At 44.2% G+C, this 16,829-nt stretch overlaps 1 protein-coding gene across 1 annotated transcript in view; it reads left to right on the top strand.

Moving 5' to 3' along the window:
- LOC115482541 (ervatamin-C-like) overlaps positions 1–4,948 on the top strand; it is a 52,513-nt gene extending 47,565 nt beyond the window's left edge. Inside the window, exon 8 of the mRNA XM_030222412.1 lies at positions 4,649–4,948. Coding sequence (XP_030078272.1) covers positions 4,649–4,748 — 100 coding nt within the window. The 3' untranslated portion in view covers positions 4,749–4,948. The remainder of the gene's footprint in view (positions 1–4,648) is intronic.
- The last annotated feature ends 11,881 nt before the right edge of the window (positions 4,949–16,829 follow it).

Here is a 16,829-nt window from a genome sequence, read left to right as displayed (position 1 = left end):
GCGATCTCAAACCCGGCAAAATCCAAGGCATTTGGTCGTGGGAGGAGCCAGCATTTGTAGTGCACTGGTCCCCATGACATGCAAGGACAGCAACCGGGCACCCTAGGGGGCACTTCTAAAAATTTTTAAAGAATACACAAATAGCTCTCAGGTGCATAGCTCCCTTACCTTGGGTGCTGAGCCCCCCAAATCCACTCCTCACAACTGTACACCATTACCATAGCCCTTATGGTTGAAGGGGGGCACCTACATGTGGGTAGAGTGTGTTTGGGGGGGGGGGTTGGAGGGCTCAACACTTAGCACCACTAGTGTAACAGGTGGGGGGTGGGGGGGGGATGGACCTGGGTCTGCCTGCCTGAACTGCACTGCACCCATTAAAAACTGCTCCAGGGACTTGCATACTGCTGTCAGGGAGCTGGGTATGATATTTAAGGCTGGCATACAGGCTGGCAAAAAAGTTTTTTATTTTTATTTTTTTAGTGTGGGAGGGGGTTGGTGACCACTGGGGGAGTATGGGGATGTCATCCCCCATTCCCTCCGGTGGTCATCTGGTCAGTTGGGGCACATTTTTGAGGCTTGGTCTTGATAATAAAAGGACCAAGTAAACCCGGCGAAATACTGATTAACGCCGCTTTTTTTTCCATTATCTGTGAAAGCCGGCCATCTGGTAGCCACGCCCATGCCCGCCCATGTCCGGCCTTCGCTTTGCCGCTGACATGCCCCCTTGAACTTTCGCCGGCTTGGCGACGGGAAAGCGGCGATGGTGTAAAAAAAGCAGCTTTATATTATACCGATTTTGCCGCTTTTGAGAGATCGCCGGCCATCTCCCGATTTATGTCGGAAGATGGCCGGCGATCACATTCGAAAATAAGCCTGAAAGTCAACATGGATTTAGTGAAGGGAAATCTTGCCTCACCAATCTACTACATTTCTTTGAAGGGGTGAACAAACATGTGGATATAGGTGAGCCAGCTGATATTTTGGTTCTGGATTTTCAGAAGGCGTTTGACAAAGTACCTCATGAAAGACTCCAGAGGAAATTGGAGAGTCATGGGATAGGTAGTGTTCTATTGTGGATTAAAAACTGGTTAAAAGATAGAAAATAGAGAGTACTACTACTACTACTACTATTTAGCATTTCTATAGCGCTACAAGGCGTACACAGCGCTGCACAAACATAGAAGAAAGAGCTTACAGTAGGGTTAAATGGTCAGTATTCCCAATGGAGAAGGGTGGTTAGTGGGGTTCCCCAGGGGCCTGTGCTGGGGCCGCTGCTTTTTAACATATTTATAAATGACCTAGAGATGGGAGTAACTAGTGAGGTAATTAAAGTTGCTGATGACAAGTTACTCAAAGTCGTTAAATCGCGGGAGGATTGTGAAAAATTACAAGAGGACCTTACTAGACTGGGAGACTGGGCGTCTAAATGGCAGATGACGTTTAATGTAAGCAAGTGCAAAGTGATGCATGTGGGAAAGAGGAACCCGAATTATAGCTACGTCATGCAAGGTTCCACGTTAGGAGTTACGGACCAAGAAAGGGATCTAGGTGTCATCGTTGATGATATGTTGAAACCTTCTGCTCAGTGTGCTGCTGCGGCTAAGAAAGAAAATAGAATGTTAGGTATTATTAGGAAAGAAATGGAAAACAAAAATGAGGATGTTATAATGCCTTTGTATTGCTCCATGGTGCGACCGCACCTCGAATATTGTGTTCAATTCTGGTTGCCGCATCTCAAAAAAGATATAGTGGAATTAGAAAAGGTGCAGAGAAGGGCAACGAAAATGATAAAGGGGATCGGACGACTTCCCTATGAGGAAAGGCTAAAGCGGCTAGGGCTCTTCTGAGGGGAGATATGATAGAGGTCTATAAAATGATGAGCGGAGTTGAACGGGTAGATGTGAAGCGCCTGTTTACGCTTTCCAAAAATACTAGGACTAGGGGGCATGCAATGAAGCTACAATATAGTAAATTTAAAACAAATCTGAGAAAAGTGTATTAAACTCTGGAATTCATTGCCAGAGATTGTGGTAAAGGCAGTTAGCTTAGCGGAGTTTAAAAAGGGTTTGGACGGCTTCCTCATGGACTTGGGGAAAACCCACTGTTTCTGGGATAAGCATTATAAAATGTTTTGTACTTTTTTGGGATCTTGCCAGGTATTTGTGACCTGGATTGGCCACTGTTGGAAACAGGATGCTGGGCTTGATGGACCTTTGGTCTTTCCCAGTATGGCAATACTTATAAGATGTGAGCTAGATAATGACACAGGGACCTACAGGGATAGGGACAGAGCTTATGTTTGTCCTCATGTCATTTTCTGTTTTGAAGCCTGTTAATGAACTGGGCTGTTGTTTATATTCGAGTGATGAAGTTGATAATATTTAGATTTTTTGGAAAAACAAGCAAACATGCTGGCCACAACTAGCAAAATTTGCATGGGGGATCCTACCAGCACATCTTCTGAGAAGACATTTTCTATTGCAGGAAGGACTGTGGAGGACAGGAGAGCTAGACTGAATCCTGAAATTGTTGATGATTTATTCATTCAATCACAACAGTGCTTCATAAGGCATATTTCTCCCCCGCTAGGGCATACAGAATGGGTTGTATTTTGTACCCTTGGACATTTTAACAGGGTGGATTAGGATTCCATGGGGTAGTAGAAGTCAGCTATTGTTGGGGTTGGAAGGGTAGAGGGTGGTTGTGGTGGTGGGGGGTTATTACAGTTGTTCGCTGTTATCATTGTTTTCCATTTGAGATTTATAAACAACATTTGCACAGCATTTTGATCCTTTTTATACTTTAATAAAAAGATTTAAATATAAAATCGTAAGTGTTCCAATCTTCTGCAGATGAGGACATAGCCCATGGGGAAGGGGCGGGGATGAGGACAGAACCTGCGGGGATGGAGACAAACTTTGTCCCTGTGCCATTCTCTAGTGTGAGCAAATCCAAATAAATAAATAAATAAATAAATATCTGTCCTATCCTTCTAGGGGACACACAAGTCAACCTCAAACCCTCTGTCAGGTTCTCTGAGTACTTCAACCACAGATCTTCAACACTGCTTTTAAGCTTGAAATGATATACTTTGTATGTCACCTCTTTGACAAGGCAGCTCTTCGTATCCTACTACTACTCCTACTTCTACTTATCATTTCTATAGTGCTACTAGACGTACGCAGCGCTGTACACTTGAACATGAAGAGACAGTCCCTGCTCGAGAGAGCTTAAATCTAATTAGGACAGACAAACAGGACAAATAAGAGATAAGGGAATATTAAAGTGAGGATGATAAAATAAGGGTCCTCACCCATTCACTCATTATTTCATAAGAACATAAGAGTAGCCATACTGGGTCAGACCAATCATCCATCTAGCCCAGTATCCTGTTTTCTTCTATATAGCACTAGAGTTAGGAATATTTGAGGATTTCAGATAGTTCAAAATACAGCTGTAAGACTTGTGATTGGGTCTAAGATATTTGATCACATCACCCCACTACTCCACGAAAAACACTGACTGCCATTACCCGTCGGATCACATATAAACTTCTCTAGTTCATAAGATCCACAATATAGGATCACCACTGTACTTCTCTCAATTACTGATACCATATTTTCCGCCCAGAGCCTCTGATCCTTCCAGTAAAATCGTCTTGTAGTCCCCTCCCTTTGACATGCTTTGATTTTGTTCAATCAAAAATGTTCTGTGTGGTAGGCCTCTCTCTCCCCCTTCAAATGCATCTTGAAAATTCTTTGGATAGATTCAAATCATTCCTGTTTCAGGATGCCTTTAGTCACTGATCTCCTGGTGTAGATTTCCATATTCTGCAGGGGGGTTCAGTTTCAGAGGGGTCATCAACAGTCAGCACTACACAAGTATTCTCCACCCTGTCCTATCAAGATTCACTTGTTTACTCTTTCCAAAAATACAAGGACTAGGGGGTATGCAATGAAGCTAATAAGTAGTAAATTTAAAACAAACATGAGAAAATATTTCTTTACTCAATGAGTATTTAAACTCTGGCATTTGCCAGAGAATGTGGTAAAAGCAGCTAGCTTAGCAGGGTTTAAGAAAGGTTTGGATTATTTCCTAAAAGAAAAGTCCATAAGCCATTATTAAGATGGACTTGGGGAAAATCCACTGCTTATTTCTAGGAGAAGTAACATATAATCTGTTTTACTGTTCTGGGATCTTACCAAGTACTTGTGACTTGTATTGACCACTGTTGATGGACCTTCAGTCTATCCTAGTATGGCAACACTTATGTTCTTATGAAACCTGGTGTGAATCCCAGCATGCATGTTCAGTGCACATCTGTGATATTTTATAATACTGCTTACAATTTCCGGAACGCCCCTGGCCCGCCCATACCCCTCTCACAGGAATGCCCCCTTTGCATCTGGGCATGGACAGTTAGGTGCTATCCTATAATTTGGCATGCAAGTGTATTCCACACCAATCTGTTGTTTCATCTCCATTTTGGCACATTGCATCTGAGAAAGGATTTCAGTGCAGAAAGTTGGTTGTGAAATTACCTCCTAACTGCAGGCACCATTTATAGAATTTCCTAGTAAGTGCCTATAATTGCCACATTGTGTGCTTTGCTTGTTATGGTTTGATCCATCTATCATTCTTTTTCCAGCTGGGGTCACTACTGGGGAGAAGATGGATATGTGAAAATCAGACGCAATGTCAACCAATGTGGTATCGGTGAAATGGCTTCTGCTGCAGACCTTATGTGATCTCAATGACTGGAATTATCATCAGTTTGTGGACATCTGGTAGAAGAACCCACATGCGCGTTGATGGAAGGTCCTCACCGAGGTTCTAGACTCATTAATGTCCTCACCTGCTATTTGTTTCTGATTTCAACACTCTTCTGCTTCTTTAAAAATCACTGCTATTTTGAAAACTAATAAAAAAATGAAAATTTGGTAATATATCATGTCATGAAAATTTGACTGAATAAGTTATTCTTATATGAATTGGTTATCAGGTATGACAAGTACAAAAGTAAATATATTCACCAAACCTCATCTTGCTACTTTGATTCGTGCTAGTTCAAGAGTTAAAATTAAAACTAAATAAGTACTTTAGTGGGTGGTCTGTACAGAAAGATAACATATGGTATATTTACGTATTTATAAAATCTATATAAATAATTCTCACCTCAAACATTCTGAAGCTCACTCTGTGGCAGGGAAAACACTGAAGCCCTGCACTGTTGGTAGGCTAGGCTGTCAGCACCACTCACTGTCACTCATGCACCACTCACTGTCACTCATAGACCCGCCCTCAGCCACGCCCCTTCCGCACATAATTCACAACCCCAACGTTCTAATGAAGCTGCAACTTCCGAGGTGGCATAGATCGGAATTTTTCCCCATGAGTGTCTGCCCCGCCCTCGCGTCACAACGTGATGACGTCGAGGGCGTGTCTATGACACTCAGCGAATCGCATCGCTCAGCCCTACACCCCCCACGTTGCCACCGCTACCACCTTCCACCACCCCCCCAAAGTCGCCGCACCCACTACTCAACCCTCCACCACAGATCACCGCCGCTCCCCCCTCCCTCCGTCCGACGTCAGCTGTGTTAAAAAGGAAGCGGGGCACCGCAGGCAGCCATCGCCTGTCAGCTCTGCATCCTCTACTCCTCTCACGTCACTGCCCCTGGAGTAGAACCCCGGAGGAGCGCAGTGACATGAGAGGTGAGAGCAGGAAAACCTTGTTAGTGCCCGTTTCATTTGTGTCAGAAACGGGCCTTTCTTACTAGTATTATATAACCTCTTCCTGGCGTAACCATTCTAGATGGTTTGCAAAGTACAATAAAATACAAATAAGAAATACAGTTATGAAATCTGTAAAGTATTAATACAAAAAGATCATATAAAAGTCAAACATTTTCTTTACAAAACACAATTTCAAAGTCATTCTGAAGCCTGGAATCACAACACATTTGTTCCATCCCTCCATTGCTAAGGGGCTCTTTTACCAAGCAGCGGTAAGCCCACTGTGGGCTTGCCGCGTGGCAATCCGGAACTACTGCTGGCCCAATGCGGGCACCAGTGGTAGTTCCACCTCCAGTATGTGGCATTTCCGGCGCTAGCAGAAATATTTGAAAAATATTTCCGCAGGGGGTTACCACCGGGTTAGCACGGTAGCCCTTACTACTGCCTCAATGGGTGCTGGTAAGTGCTCCCCCTCTGCAATGGCCATTCGGCAAGTGAAAATGTACCACATGACCATTTCATTTTTGGCCATTTTTACCCGCATGATAAGGGGCCCTAGAGCACGGCAACTGAGTTCGATTCCCACTGCAGCTCCTTGTGACTCTGGGCAAGTCACTGAAACCTCCATTGCCCCTGGTACAAAATAAGTACCTGAATATATGTAAACCGCTTTGAATGTAGTTGCAAAAACCTCAGAAAGGTGGTATATCAAGTCCCATTTCCCTTTTTGAGATTCTACATGGAATGTTGCTATTCCACTAGCAACATTCCATGTAGAAGCCTACCCTTGCAGATCAGCTGCGCAGGCTTCTGTTTCTGTGAGTCTGACGTCCTGCACGTATGTGCAGGACGTCAGACTCACAGAAACAGAAGCCTGCGTGGCTGCATTGCTGATCTGCAAGGGCAGGCTTCTAGGTGGCACATTGCTAATGGAGGAATAGCCTAGTGGTTAGTGCAGTGAACTTTGATTCTGGGGAACTGAGTTCAATTCCCACTGCAGGTCCTTGTGACTCTGGGCAAATCACTTAACCCTCCATTGCCCCTGGTACAAAATAAGTACCTGAATATATATAAACCACTTTGAATGTAGTTGCAAAAACCTCAGAAAGGCTATATATCAAGTCCTATTTCCCTTCCCTTCTGCTTCCCAAAAATGGCTGCTAGCACAGGGCCCCCTTTACCACAGCTTGGTAAAAGAGCCCCTAAAAACTTTTTAAATCCATAATTGCTTTCTAAAAACAGACCTATCCAGTAATTTATTTATTTATTCATTTAATTATCTATTTGGATTTAACACCTTTATGAAGAGACTCATCTCTTGGCAGTGTACAGCAGGTACAATTTAACATAAAACTTACAAGTTTGTTAACAGCATAGCAATAGTAAAATGGCCAAATAGAAATATAAATACAATCAATGAAGTAACCTTGGAGATGGGACTAACATGATACATTATCAGAAATATAAACATTTAACTGCACTATAGAACAATCATATAACAGAAATATGATAAAAATCAGTACAATATAAATGACACCATAATAGACACTATGGAAGAACATTCAAATAAAATAGATATTATATGATCCCTCAGCATAACATCAATGAAACAACTAATAGGTACGCATGACAACATTCAAATAAACAATTTATGATGCTAATGTTGTTTGTGCCATGATGCATTTTACTATGTAGCCGAGGGGGCAAGTACAATTGAGAAATACAGATAGGGACAAGATGGGTAGTATAAAGTCAATTGAGATAAATAAATGAGTGGCTAAACTGAAGGCAAATATATATACAGCTGAGTAAGATATGAGGAACTGGACTTGGGGGACCTTTTACTAAGCTGCGCAGGCACGTACGCGCATCCTACATGCGTCAGTTTTGAACTACCACCCAACTACCACAGGGCCCAGGCAGTAATTTCATTTTTTACATGCGTCTACTAGGCGCGCCGGCATTGTACGCACGTAGACCATTACCACCTTGTTAACGCATGAGACTTCACCGCAGACTTTACCAATTTTTATTTTGCTACACGTCCATTTTTGGCCAAAAAAAGGCCTTTTTGCAGGCGTGCTGAAAAATGGACTTGCGCATGTCCAATACATGTATCTACTGCAGGCCATTTTTCGGAGCATCTTAATAAAAGGACCCCTAAGTTACAAGGTATGCGGCAAGCTAGACCAGGGGTGGAATGAGGGGACAGTCAGTTACCACATGCATTAAAGGCTTGGGAGATGAGTCAGGCTTTCACCTGTGAAGAACCTTTGGGTGTATATAATACCTAAATGTGAGGATAAAGTATTGGAGGAATCTAAAATTTTAAAAAGTTAACAATACAATTTTTAAACATACCACATTCAAGCATTGGTAGCCAGTGTATCTTACGTTCATGCTTATTAAAATCTTGTTATTCCACCTGGACTGATGAGCAGATCAGGGCGGTGTACATAACAAAATAACATATCTTAGTACTCCAGAATCACAGAAAAGACTCACACACTGTAAAAGAGATGCATGAGATAAATGCTGCAAAACTGACAAATTAGGCACTTTTTGCCAGTACTGCATAAGCACTTTTTAAAAAGGGGTTTTTCATCAAAACTTTAAAGTTTTTGCAGGATGGTTCACAAGGAGGGGCATAGTCGAAAGGGGCACCCAAGTTTTCCTGAGGACGTCCTCGCCGGGACGTCCTGGCAAAGGGGCGGGGAAACCAGTATTATCGAAACAAGATGGGCATCCATCTTTCGTTTCCATAATACGGTCAGGGACACCCAAATTGCGAAATTTAGGTCGGCCTTAGAGATGGTCATCCTTAGAGATAGTCGTCCCCTATTTTTGCCGATAATGGAAACCGAGGACACCCATCTCAGAAATGACCAAATACAAGCCATTTGGTCGTGGGAGGAGCCAGCATTCGTAGTGCACTGGTCCCCTTCACATGCCAGGACACCAACCAGACACCCTAGGGGGCACTGTAGTCGACTTCAGAAATTGCTCCCAGGTGCATAGCTCCCTTACCTTGGGTGTTGAGCCCCCAAAAACCCACCTGTGGTAAGCATCTGTCAGAAAAGTTAAAAGATTCTGGGATGAAACATATGACCTGCAACCAGAAGACACAATTGACTCATCTGAACAAACGGCTGCCCCCCTGTGAAGCTAACCTCAGTACAGAGATGCTGGGATGGGCCATATGAGCTGCAATCAGAGGTCACAGTTGACTCAATTGAATAAATGGCTTTAGAATGCTAACCTAAGCACAGAGAATAGGTTAGAAACACCTACTAGGGGGTGTGTTGTGGTCTACCGCAGTAGTTTGGGGATCAACCCTCACTTCCTGCCCACTAAATAATAGAAAATATTTTTTAGCACTGGTTGGGGGGGGGGGGGGGGGGGAATCACGCACCTTTAAACTTTTTTGACAGATTCCCCATCCTCATACCCGCCCTGCTGAACATCAGTTGCATACATTGGACTGCAAGAGAGCATTGGCCTTCTATGTGGAGCAGACAAGCCCCTTCAGACAGTCTGCCCAAATGTTTGTTTCTTTTGATCCCAACAGGAAGGGAGTCGCTGTCGGGAAACACATCATTTCCAATTGGCTAGCAGATTGCATTTCCTTCACTTATGCCCAAGCTGGGCTGACTTTTGAAGGTCATGTCATGGCTCATAGTGTTCGAGCCATGGCAGCGTCAGTGGCCCACTTGAAGTCAGGCACTATTGAAGAGATTTGCAAGGCTGCGACGTGGTCATCAGTCCACACATTCACCTCTCATTACTGCCTTCAGCAGGATTCCTGACGCGACAGTCGGTTCGGGCAGTCGGTGCTGCAGAATCTGTTCGGGGTCTAGAATCCAACTCCACCCCCCAGGCCCATTTTTTGTTCTGTTCCAGGCTGCACTCTCAGTTAGCTGTTTCTTCGTAGGTCAATCTCAGTTATGTCCTCGCCGTTGCGAGACCCAATTGACCCTCTTTCTTATTTTGAGTGAGCCTGGGGGCTAGGGATACCCCACATGTGAGAACAAGCAGCCTGCTTGTCCTCAGAGAAAGTGAAGATACTTACCTGTAGCAGGTATTCTCTGAGGACAGCAGGCTGATTGTTCTCACCAACCCACCCACCTCCCCTTTGCAGTTGTTGTTTTATTCTTTATTTGCTTTTCATTTAACTGAGGCGGGAATGGACGCACGCGAGCGGGAAGATGGCCACGCATGCGCAGTGCATCCATCCTGCGCCCTACTGGCTGTTGCAAAGCTTTTTAGATTTTGCTGGAAAATCTCCGTTCATGGGGCTGCCGTGGACGCCGACCCACATGTGAGAACAATCAGCCTGCTGTCTTCAGAGAATACCTGCTAGAGGTAAGTATCTTCACTTTACAATTAAAATCAATGGGAAAATGAGTTTCAAAATGCAAATTTCTTTCAGATTCCAAAGAGTAAAAAAATAAAATTGAACATTCCATGTATATGTGCATGATTGGTTGTGGAGGGTTAGGTGATCCAAGTCAAAACCTGGTCACCTTGGAAATGACAGTTGTAGCTGTTGTCAGAGGTGCCCTGGATGTCAGCGAGGCCGGAAGCACATGTGGTCTGAGTGCTCTGGAGAGTGTCAGAAGTGTGAAACCTGAAAAGGTGGTTTGAGAAAATTGAGAATGTGGTTATCTGAATAACTCTGAGGTTAAAAGAAGATGGTTTCTTTTAAAGGAACTGTTAATTAAGTTAAAAAGCTGACTTGAATGCGTTTAACCCTTATGTCATTTGGATTTAGGATTGAAGAAAAGAACTGCCTAAGATTAAGCACATCAATGTAAAACTGGATTGAGTGCCTGGAGCCAGTTCCCTATTTTTGAGGGTTGGCTGAGAAGGAGTAATGACATTTGCAAGAGCTTGTGTGTGTGAGTGAGAACAGCTCTTGGAGACATGGACAGAGGTGTTCCAAATCCTGAATGGTGGCAGAGTTTGTTTTCTCACACCACTAAGGCTTCCACAATATTATAGAGAAAGAAATGACAGGTTGTAGCAGTCTGTTGGATATGTGCAGAGAAAGAGAGAGTGGAGTCAAAGATGACCCCAATGCCAGATAGGCAGACTGATACTTGGGCCTGGATTCCCACTGAAAATTCTGGTGTGAAGAGGTAGATCTGGGAGTCATCAGCCTAAAGGTGATACTGAAAATCATGGGATGAGATCAGAGCACCAAGGGAGAAGGATGAGGATAGAATATTGACCTTTGGATCTGGCCAGGAACAGGTCATTGGAGACTTTAGCAAAGGCTATTTCAGTTGAATGATGAGGGCGAAAGCCAGATTGATGTGGATCTAGAATAGTTTAAGATGAAAGAAAGTCAAGAGAAGGGCGGTGAACAGTAAGTTCAAGTAGCTTGTATAGGAAAGGGAGGAGGGAGATGGGGCAATAGTAGGAAGGACAGGTAGGATCCAATGAAGGTTTTTTAAGGAGTGGTGTGACTATGGCATGTTTGAAAGCATCAGGAACAGTTGCAGTGGAAAGTGAAAGATTGAGGATATGACAGATAGAAGAGATGACAGTAGAAGAGATAGTGCTAAGTAGATGGGTGGGAATAGGATCAGAGGAACAGATAGTCAGTTTGGAAGAGGAAAACAATGTGCAGTTTCCTCTTCAGTGATTTCAGAAAAGGAAGAAAAGGAGGCAAGGTTTGAAGGAGGGTTGAGAGAATGGACTGAGGGAAGAAGAGGTGGAGGTGACTTGGTTGAGAATTTAAAGTTAATCTTGTGAACCTTATCATGACAGTATTCAGCCAGAGACTGGGGAGAAAGTGAAGGGGGAGTTGGAGGTGAAGACATTATGAGGAGAGAGTTCAGTGTGACAAAGAGACGTCGAGGGTTTAAGCCAAGAAAGTTTGTCAACTGGATGTAGCAGTCCTGTTTGGCAAGTGAAAAAGTATACTGGAAGGAGGTCAGCAAAAATTTGAAATGTATGAAGTCAGCATGGACATGGGTTTTCAGCCAAAGGCATTCAGCAGGTTGGGCACAGGAACGTAGGTAGTGGATTCTAGAAGTCAGCCAAGACTGGGGTTTGGTACGCCTTACAGAATGGGGAATGAGAGGAGCGAAAGTATCCAGAGTGTAGGAGAGAATAGTATTATAGGATGAAACAGTCTCATTGACAGACTTGGATAACAACACTGGTTGACAAGAGGTTTGAAACACTGGAGGACAGAGTAGAAGAGTCAATAGCCTGAAGATTCCTAAATGGATTGTTGGAGATAGGATGGGACTGTGGAGAAGGGTGTTTAAGTGTGAAAGTTATCAGATGATGCTCAGAAAGGGGAAGAGCTGAGGTGCAGAAACTGGAGAGTGAACAGTTAGAGAAGAAGATAAGATCAAGACAGTGGTAATTCTGGTGAGTAGGAGTAGTGGAACACAGCTTTATTGAAATAGGATATTAAAGCGAGAAATTGGGAAGTATAAGAACCAGAGAGATCATTAGCATGAATGTTAAAATCCCCAAGAATGAAGGAAAGAAGAAAAGCTAGGAGTCAAAGTCAGTGAGAAAGGAAGAAAGGGATTTATCAGGGGGTTGATAAATGACAGCTACTCGTAGAGGTAAAGGAGTGAATAGATGGACGGAGTGGACTTCAAAGGAAGAAAAGCAGTGAGACTGAGGTGGAAGAAGAGATTGAAATCTTCAAGAAGGTGAGAGTAGTAGCCTGACATCACGTCCGCAGCCAACCGGGCGAGGAGTGTAGGAGAAACGGTAACTTCCATGACAGGACTGCAGCTGAAGCAGAACCTTCAGGGCAAAGCCAAATCTCAGTTAGGGCAAGCAGATGGAGAGTATGAGAGATACAGAGGTAATGGATGTAGGAAAGTTTATTGTAGACAGAGCGGGCATTCCACAGAGCACATGAGAAATGCAGAAAAGAAGGAGAGAAGAGGAACAGAAATTAGACTGGAGACATCGTGGTGTGAGCTGCAGGAATAGGATGAGAGCTAATGTGGAGAACCAGGATTGGGATTGATATTCCCAGCAGAGAGTAGGATAAGGAGCAAGAGAGTACAGAGCAGAGTAGGAGAGGCATGACCAGAGTGATGAAGAGATGTACTCATACAGAATGGAGATGGTTGAATGAAATGAAGGAAATGTTGAAGGTTGAGAGCTGAGAAGGGAGAAGACAAAAGGGATGGTGAGATGTTGAAAGCAGAAGGTGGGCATTGTGTTCCCGAGGTATACAGTGGTTTCAGATGGAGAAAGAGATTAGGAAGGAACAGTACCTAGAACAAAAATTGTACAGGAGCCATTGGGAATAGCAGAGAGAAAATACAAATTGTAGAGAGAAAATGTTTCAGCATGTGACACCTGGAGTGGAGAACCTGGGTGTCACCCCAGAGAAGGCTGGGAGGATATGCAGATGGGTTGCAAGCCCTCCACAGCACCTGGAAGGCAGCTGTGGAAGCTCTAGACACCTGGAGAGGAGGCCCTGGGTGATTCGGAGTGCACCTGAGAGTCACCCTAGAGAAGGCAGGGAGGATGTGCAGATGGGCTGCAAGTCTTCCACAGCACCTGGAAGGCAGCTGGTGGAAGTGCGCGGCACCTGGAGCGGAGGCCCTGGGTGGATCGGGGTGGACCTGGGAGTCAACTCAGAGAAGGCTGGTAGGATATTCACATGGGCTGCAAATACTCCACAGTACCTGGAAGGCACCTGGAACTGATCCCCAAACTACTGCGGGATGCCTCAGCATGTCCCGCATTAGGTGTTTTTAATCTGTGGTAAGCACACATTAGTGCTTACCTCAGCTTACTAAAAGGAGCCCTATCTGGAACTAGATTCCAGTTCAAATGTTACATTAAAAAATGAATTGGAGCTTTCTTCTCTATCACCTACTCCTGTGATGGCTGCCCTTACGATACTAACTTCAGCACATAGGATATGATCATGGCTGCAGAAGGCATCCTGTCTGAAGAACCTGTCAAAAAAGTTAAAAAGATGCTGGGACGAACCATGTGAACTGCAGTTGATTCAACTGAACAGACAGCTTCCCCTTACGATGCTAAATCGGTAAAGAGATGCTGGGATGGGCCATAAGAACTTCAACCAGAGGTTACAGTTGACTCAACTGAATAGAAGACTACCTCCTATGATGCTATCCTCAGCACAGAGAATATGGCCATGGCTGTAGAAGGCATCATCTCTGAAGAATCTGTCAAAAAGGTTAAAAGGTGCATGCCTCCCTCCTCCCAGTGCTAAAAATATTTCCATTATTCAACGTGTAGGAAGTGTGGGTTGATCCTCAAACTACTGCAGGATGCCTCAGCAAACCCTCGATGTGCGTTTGTAACCTGTGGTAAACACACATGAGTGCTTACCTCAGCTTAGTAAAAGACACCATTAATTTTTAATATACAAGAAGGCAACAGTTCATTTTGATTCAGTTGGATTATTTTAGATTTTTTTTTGGTTTTGTAGTTTGGTCTATTATACAGAAAATATTTTTGAATAAATAAAGTAGTGGTTCTTCAAATGGTCTACATTTGATCGTATAGTATATAAACCAGCTCATTTTCGAAAGAGATCGCCGGCGATCTCCTGACACAAATCGGAAGATGGCTGGCGATCTCCTGAAACTGGCCAAACCGATATAATCGAAAGCAGATTTTGGCCGGCTTCAACTGCTTTCCGTCATGGAGCCAGTGAAATTTCAAGGGGGCGTGTCGGTAGGGTAGTGAAGGCGGGACGGGAGGCGGGACAGGGGTGTGCTTACGAGATGGCCGCCTTCGCCCTATAATGGAAAAAAGAAAGCAAGCCTTGACGAGCATTTTGCGGTTTTACTTGGTCCCTTTTTTTTCATGACCAAGCTTAAAAAATGTGCCCTAACTGACCAGATGACCACCACCAGAGGGAATTGGGGATGACTTCCCCTTACTCCCCCAGTGGTCACTAACCCCCTTCCAGCCAAAAAAAATTTAAAAAAAATGCTCGTCAGGGACGTCCTAAATCAAAACTACTTTTGCTTGGCTTTTTCAGTAGTATCAGTGGAATTTGAACCAGCCACCTCTCGATCACAAGACTGGTGCTCTAACCACTTGGCCACAGCTCTACTTACTTGGGTGTTCCTCCCTTTTGATTATGTCCCTTCAGGTCTCTCTCAGCCAATCCCAGACAGGAGTCTCTCTCAGCCAATCACAGACAGCTAAATGCGCTGTGATTGGCTGAGAGAGATCCCTGTCTGTGATTGGCTGAGAGAAACCTGAAGGGGCATAATCAAAAGGGAGGGACCTCCAAGTAAGTGGAGCTGTGGCCAAGTGGTTAGAGCACCAGTCTTGTAATCCCGAGGTGGTTGGCTAAAAAAAGTGCATGTCAGGAAATGGACAGATGCCTCTGATGAGCACTTGGATTTTTTTTTCCACTTTTTTGAAGCCAGCCATCTGTAAACCCGGCGATTTCAACATTTGACCTAAATGTTGAGATTTAGCCGTCCCCAACCATATTATCGAAAGAAAAGATGGCCGGCCATCTTGTTCGATAATACGGTTGGCACCGGCCCTTTGTAGAGCCGGCCCGAAGATGGCCGGCGCCGTTCGATTCTGCCCCTCCATGTCTTTTTGTTTACTATGCATGTTTTGATCCAGAATTAGAACAGCCAGCTGACCATTTACAGCTAGGTCCTAGCAGCAGCCTAGCAGGACCTAGATTCCAGCTCAAGTGTTCGAGCTTTCTCCTGTATCACCTCCTCCTGTGACAGCTGCATCTTACGATACTAATTTCAGCACAAAGGATATGATCATGGCTATGGAAGGCACCCTATCTGAAGAACTTGTCAATAAAGTTAAAAGATGCTGTTATGAACCATGTGAACTGCAACCAAAGGACACAGTTGGCTCAACAGAACAACGACTGCTCTCTGCAATGCTTACTTCAGTATAGAGATGCTGGGATGGGCCATAAGAACTGCAACCAGAGGTCACAGTTGACTCAACTGTATAGACGGCTGTTTCCTATAATGCTAATCTGAGCACAGAGAATATGTTACAGCTGTAGAAGGCTTCATCTCTGAAGAATTTGTCAAAAATTTTAAAAGATGTTGGGATGGACCATTAGAAATGCAACCAGAGGTCACAGTTGACTCAGCTGAATAGACAGCTGTCCCCTACCATGCTAACCTCAGTATAGAGGATATGGTTACAACTGTAGAAGGCATCCTGTCTAAAAAAACAATTGTCAAAAAAGTTCAAATTGCTGGGATGCACAATGGGAAGTGCAAACAAAGGTCACAGTTGACTCAACTAAATGGACAGCTGTTCCCTATGATTCTAACCTTAGCACAGAGATGCTGGGATGAACCATGGGAACTGCAAACAGTGGTCCCAGTAGATTCAGTTGAACAGACAGCTGCCTCCTACAATGATAATCTCAGCACGCAGGAGATGGTCATGGCTATGGAAGAAATTGTCAAATAAGTTAAAGGATACTGCTATAGATCATGGGAACTGCAACCAGAGGACACAGTTGACTCAACTGAACAGATTGCCACCTAGAATGCGAACCTTGGTGCAGAGGATATGATTACAACTGTGGAAGTCATTCTGTCAGAAGAATTTGTCAAAAAGATAAATGATGCTGGGACCACATTGGGCTAAGGGAACTACTACCAGAGGTCACAGTTGATTCAACTGAACAGATGTCTGCCCCCTACAATACTAAGCTTAGTACAGAGATGCTAGGAAGAGCCATAAGAACTTCAACCAATGGTCATAGATGACTCAACTGAACAGACAGCTGTCCTCTAGGATGGTAACCTCAGTACAGAGAACATGTTCAGTGCAGTGGAATCATGCCTTGTTTGTATTGGTTGTGACTTTGCATCTTTGCTGTTCTCCTGAGTTATGACACTGCAGTGGAATCCATCCTGTCTGAAGTACGGAGTTGGTCTGGGGGTGGGGTTGTGATTACCCGTGGGTCCGGAAGTGCTATGGAGCAGAGAAGGAAGGAGCTCCGGAGTTTGCGTGTGTTGATTGCGATCTCAGGGTGCAGTGCCTGTAAATGGGGGTGAAGTTAAGACTGGCCAGAAGCTATGGAGTGTGGCAGTAATAGTCACATCAGGAGTTTTGGT

Source organism: Microcaecilia unicolor, chromosome 1 (genome assembly GCF_901765095.1).
Source record: "Microcaecilia unicolor chromosome 1, aMicUni1.1, whole genome shotgun sequence".
Taxonomy (NCBI): Eukaryota; Metazoa; Chordata; class Amphibia; order Gymnophiona; family Siphonopidae; genus Microcaecilia; species Microcaecilia unicolor.
This window is presented reverse-complemented; position numbering and strand designations above follow the sequence as displayed.